This window comes from Trachymyrmex septentrionalis, unplaced genomic scaffold (assembly GCF_001594115.1).
Source record: "Trachymyrmex septentrionalis isolate Tsep2-gDNA-1 unplaced genomic scaffold, Tsep1.0 scaffold62, whole genome shotgun sequence".
In the NCBI taxonomy this organism is placed as follows: Eukaryota; Metazoa; Arthropoda; class Insecta; order Hymenoptera; family Formicidae; genus Trachymyrmex; species Trachymyrmex septentrionalis.
The window spans coordinates 2,790,069-2,795,917 of NW_017305800.1; the positions used below are offsets into that span (position 1 = coordinate 2,790,069).

At 41.2% G+C, this 5,849-nt stretch overlaps 1 protein-coding gene across 2 annotated transcripts in view; it reads left to right on the plus strand.

Annotated features, from left to right (window-relative positions):
- LOC108752835 overlaps window positions 1–5,849 on the plus strand; it is a 57,588-nt gene that overhangs the window by 38,188 nt on the left and 13,551 nt on the right. For both annotated transcript variants that reach the window (XM_018493964.1, XM_018493962.1), the window contains exon 2: window positions 4,336–4,510. In XM_018493964.1, the coding sequence (XP_018349466.1) occupies window positions 4,336–4,510 (175 nt within the window). The remainder of the gene's footprint in view (window positions 1–4,335; window positions 4,511–5,849) is intronic.

Below are 5,849 nucleotides of genomic sequence, written 5' to 3' on the forward strand. Positions count from 1 at the left end.
GAGATAGTGGAAAATGTGATTCGTATACAATATGAGACATGGCGTGTGGTCGTGCAATTAAAAATCGCAACGTGAAACGTGATATGGCCGTGTAATTAGCGATCAGAGATTTCAGTGAAACGAGGATTAGTAGCCGTTGGATACGCATTTACCAACCGTAAAAGGCTGCAACGCACTTTGTGTCACTTTAGCAATCGCGACGCATCATTTGAGAATTTCTAGGTCGACACGCGTCTATTGCATGGCGTCCTGCTTGACATTTAGTACGCCGGGTGCAACGTTCTTGTATGCGTCCGCATCGCAAACATTATTCATCAGGTATACTCTTGGAACGTATTATTTGTAGATGATACGTCGACTACAATGTACTAGAATGTCGCTACCCGTCAAAGATATCTGGCTGCATTATATTTTGCAGATAATTCCATTTCCACTGTCAAATGTCAGTGACGCGATAGAAAATTGCGTTAGTGTGAATTCTTTACGTAACGAGATACGTACACACAAAATAGTTGAAAGGTGTGTTCCCAGAAAAATTGATCAGTTTCTCACCTGTACTTAAGAATTAATACATTAATTAATATATTCTATCCATTGTTGGAGTCAGAAATTTGTCAAGAGGGAGAAGGCCATTGGCGCTCCACAAGCGAAATTTTTGTTATTATAAGATTAAATATAAAAAAATAGAGTTTTGAAGAATAGATTTTTGAAAAATTGATATTTGAATTATTATTCATATTGAAAAAAATTATTTAAATATATAATTCGTAAAACGTTTTATTTAAAATTTTATCAACATGAAAGAGAATGTGATATAACGGAATCATAAATTAAAAAATATTTTTGGAATATTAAAATTATGATTAAGTATTTCGGAAATACTAAAAATATATATGTAACATTTTGTTGTAAATATTTTTGAAAAAGAGACCTGAAGGTGAGCCATGATTTCTATGAATCGCCATTGGTTCTATCTGAAATTTTATTATTAACGATTATTAATTAAATTAGATAGTTATCTAATATATTCCGGGCATTACAAAAGTTTATAATATTAAAAAATATTCAAAATATCATTGACTTAACGAATGATTGATTAATAAAAAAAAAACAACTTGAAAGTATCATTGGATATTCATGATTTCTTATCGAAACGGAATCGCCCCAATTAGATTAACAAGAATAGCTGAAAGTAAGATTTTGGATCACAGGCAGCGATCTTGAGGCCGCTTTCAAGGTTACGAGTGAAGGATTTTGAGATCAACCGCCATGCCAACGACAATCAGAAAGAAAGAGAAAGGGAGAAAGAAAGAGAGAATGGGACTGGGATCTCTGCGTTTGAAATTAAATCCCCTGACGTCAATTGCCGCGTATACGCGTCCTTCTGCATCCGTACGGTCGAGGACGTTCGTATCCCGTTCAAATCCACCTCTTTTCTCCGTTCCGGCATTTCCCGGCGACCTTCGCAATCGAATACTTCAGCTGGCCGATGCCTTCAATGCCGCCAGGAAGACAACGTGTCTTGCTCCGCCAAATGCGTAATTATACGGCGTGTATAAATTACACCCGTGTATCTGTCATGCAATTTTGTTCGAACACGACTTGCACTTGCAATCTGAAAATAATAAACGTCCTTCTTATAAACAAAAAGCTCTCGTACGTATACGTACAGGAGAATTACGTATAGAGGAATTTAGTAAACGAACGTACTTTCCTGCAAGAAAAAACTAAATTGCACGGAAAGTTAAGCGAATAGTTATCATACGTTTTCAGCCTCGTAAAATGTGTAAGTGCATTAACTCACGCTATACTGTACGAAACTCGTCGCCCATTATACCGGGACGCATCGTGAATTAACGGGGCTGGAGGGTAGGGGAGGGCAGGAAGGGGGAGAGGGGGAGTAATTAATTCCATCGCATCTCGCTCATTGCGCCCGGTGTTGCGCGCGCACTTAATTAGCCGTATTCTCTAAAAATCAATCTCCCATTCTCGATCTCTCCTTCCCAGCGATCGAGCGATCTTCCCATTTTTTTTCCCACTCCGGTTACCTAATTTTAATCGCCGTTACGATAATACGCGCTCGCGCGCCTAGCAGATTCGTTATTGCTCGTCATTAGACCGCGCACCGGGTACCTGCCTGATGATTACACAACGGTCCTCTATGCGTATGGGAAGCAGGCTTGTGCATTCGCTTTTCTCGAACCGCGCGGACATGTCTGAGGCACCCACGCGTGGCATCCGCAAGTCGCGCAATTCGCGTCGCGCGTAAACCGGTGATGACTTCTGGTAAGCGAAAAACCGTCGAGCAATAACGGTAAGTGGCGCTTTTGTCCCGCGTTTGTGTCGCGTGACTAAAAATCCAGCCGTTCCGGTTCCAACGTCTCGCCGAGGCATTGGAAAACACGGATACGTGCGCGCATCCTCCTGCACTGTTTCAGTCTCGCTTTCACGACACTTCTATCTCCGATTCCCGTTCGACCCGTTGATCATTCTCTCTCTCTCTCTCTCTCATCTCTTTCTTTTTTAAGTCTTTTTTTCTTATTTTCTACCGATGATTGAGGAATGGAATGCGCGAACGCGCTTCCGACAACGCTGATACCCATTCTTCGGCCACGACTGCACGTTTTCTCATTAAGTCGCAATTATCTCGATTTCCAGGGGCGCTTATTAATCAACCCGGCTCTATAATCAGAGGGAAAACTTCACCGTGAAAGACCCCCCGGCTCGAACTTCCTCTTGCGAGAGAGGCTCGGATTGCGAAATCCGTGCAACGCGAGATCCGCGCGCGTACTTACGTTTTTCCTCGTGCGTTTTTCTTTTGCGTACCTTGCGTTGCGTTCGGGAAAATTAATGCCTCCGCATTGTTGTAAGGCTTTTCCATGTCTTGCACGTTCTCCGCGCTTACCCCGCCCGGTATCCTCCCTGAGACTAAAACGGTAAAAACGGTTCTCTCTAATGTGGGATCTACAATAGAAGTCGCAACGGTCGTAGAGTCTTAAGTCGTAGACAATGAATCAATCACAGTCGAATATAAGAAGAATAATCGACTATAATTGGTCAATTTTCTACTTAAGACCTACGACTTCTATTGTAAACCCCGCATAAGTGAGCGGTTAAGTTCTTTTGAGTTAGGGCAGTCCGGTAAACACGTTTGGGCGTTATACATATGTTGTACGTAACAGTCTTGTGCGTGTGAGTACAAGGTCGACCAAAAATCCGGCTACTTTTCCGTTGCACAATCCGCCGCTGCATTTATCGCGCTCGCGTTTCAACATGCAAGTACGAACATGCGGTACGCGATGATATACGGCAGGCAATCATGTCACGCTCGTTCAAAGCTGAAAATGTTTACGACATTTCACGGCCCGACTCGCCCTGCGTACGTCACGTCGGAATAAATAGATTGTAATCATAATTCACACCAGCATTGACGCGCGCTTTGTTCGTATATAATTAATGAAGGTGCATTTATGCATCGAGTTCTCAAGTGAAATTATCGGCTGATATTATTAGTCGATTATTATTGGCTAATACATAACGCGTCTTTAATTTCTAAAGTGGGATGAACTTTCAAATTGGAATACGAGTCTGCAAAAGTGAGAATGGTAATAAAAATGTGCATCAGAGTTTGGAAAAAGTATATTTACTTGTATAATTTAAGCTTTATTAATTATTGTTAATTGTATTAACAATATTAATTTTTTAATATATATTTAAAGAAATTTTATTTGAAGATAATTTTACCAAAATGCATTATTATGTAAAATGTGGAGAGAAACAAATAGATTTATTAAAAATCCCTATATCCATTCTAAGTCTTGTGTGAAATTACAAAGGTTTATCTCGCACGATAATCCGATCGCAAAGATCAAAAATAATTTTTAGCGGTCTCACAACAATGGTTGTTGGTTTTGTATATCCGTACGAGGCCTATTAATCCTGCTAATTCCTACTTTTCTTTGTTTTACTGTTTCGCAATATGGACTGCATAAAAATCTTATTTCGCAATTCCGCGGAGATCTAGGATTGGATAAACTATGCAAGAGGCCATATAAGCTCCGATAGGATCAGACGCATGTCCGATTCGGATATATGTATTGTATAATCGGATAGAGCCCTCAGGGAATTTCAGGCTCGAATTTTGATCTGGCGATAATTTAATTTCAATTTATGGAGTAGAAGGAAATCTTGCTGGTCTTTAGCAATATTAATAACATTAAATTAATTAATGTATGTATTGATTGAAGGGCTAAATAATGTATTAGATTAAAAAATCAAACATTTAGAGTTGCGTTATCATAACATTTTAAATTTGTTTTTCTATTTATTTTTTAGGATGCCAACGGAATACTCCGAGAAGTGCGAGAGCCAGCAGAAATGAGGCAGTCCTGGAATTTGAATGCCCCGAAGAATTTGGATATTACCCTCATCCGCGTGATTGCACACAATATTACGTGTGCGTTTTCGGCGGCGCTCTACTGGAATCCTGTACGGGAGGCCTTATGTACAGGTATGCGAGATCAGAAATATGAATACGATGGGGAAAGCAGCGAAAAGGAAAAAAAAAAAATCACGATCGTTACGAATAAGCGTACGACTCAACATTTCATATCGTAATGTTCTCCAGAGTTAATATTTAGCGTGGAGAAATCGCGAACGCGTCCCGTCTTTATTCTACTCCTTTATTCTATTCCGAAAGAAAATTTCATGGAAAATCTATGATATTCTATTATAGAAGAAATGTGTTACTCGCTGATATCTCGCTGCGAAACACATTGCCGCATCAACGTTAACATTTAGCGTCGAAACATTGAAAATCGCGCGTGTAAGCTTTCGCGAGTTCTAAGATTACGTGCGAGATAATGGAGGATGGTCGACGTAAGGAATTCTTCTGCTCGTTACCGGAGTTTCTGTTGATGTATAATCGTACGGGATCAACGACCGCGTTCGCGATCAGCGTCGCGGAGCGGACTCTTGGAGAGAAAAGAGAGGGAAAAACATCGTGGAAACGATTCCACGCTTCTGACGATCGATCTGACTAATACGGAGTCATGGATTAGCGGTGAGGTGAAATTAGGCAAACGAGTGCGATAATGGATGCGCTGAATCGGGCATACGCGCGTGCAATTGTTGAACGTACCTAATATGAGGAGGCCGTCCCGCGCTCCCATGAGCGCGTTGCATTATGAGATTCGTGAGATCTCGCGTTGCCGCGCATCGCGCGAACGAATCGCGAAGAAAATCGCACTTTCCCGCGAGTGCGCGATTGCTAATCGAAAAATCGACGCTTTGCGGAAAATTCCTCGGAGTATCTGTCAAGAATGGAGTTTAAACGATCAGGAGTCTTTTATCCTTTGAGATAGCGAGGGAGCGCGATCGAGTGGACCGCAAATTGAACTCGAATTTTTCACTTTTCGAGCGAGAGTTTAAACGATAAAAATAAAGTCTTTATCTAAAGCTAAAATGTAATGCGATTGTGTATCTTAATAAAAATAAAAATAAAAATAAGAACGCGATCCAGCACTTGATACATTTTGCAAAATAATTCGAGATTTGCCGAATATCCGCCGGCGCAATGGATTACTTTCAATCCACCGTGGATTTGCACGGTAAAAGGGGGTCGTACGCGTAACCCTGGAGAAAAGGAAAAAAATTGATCGGCCACACCTTGCCCGATATGACCGAGCGCGAACGAGTTCGCCGCGTTGAAGCCGGTTAATACAGCCCAAGGTGCTTAATGGTAACGCGATATCCAAGTACGGATAAGCTTGACGGTGGTTCCACGAGCAATGCGAGTAATGCCAAACGTGGCTCTCGATGATAGACGAGTGTCTGTCCAGAAAACGGGA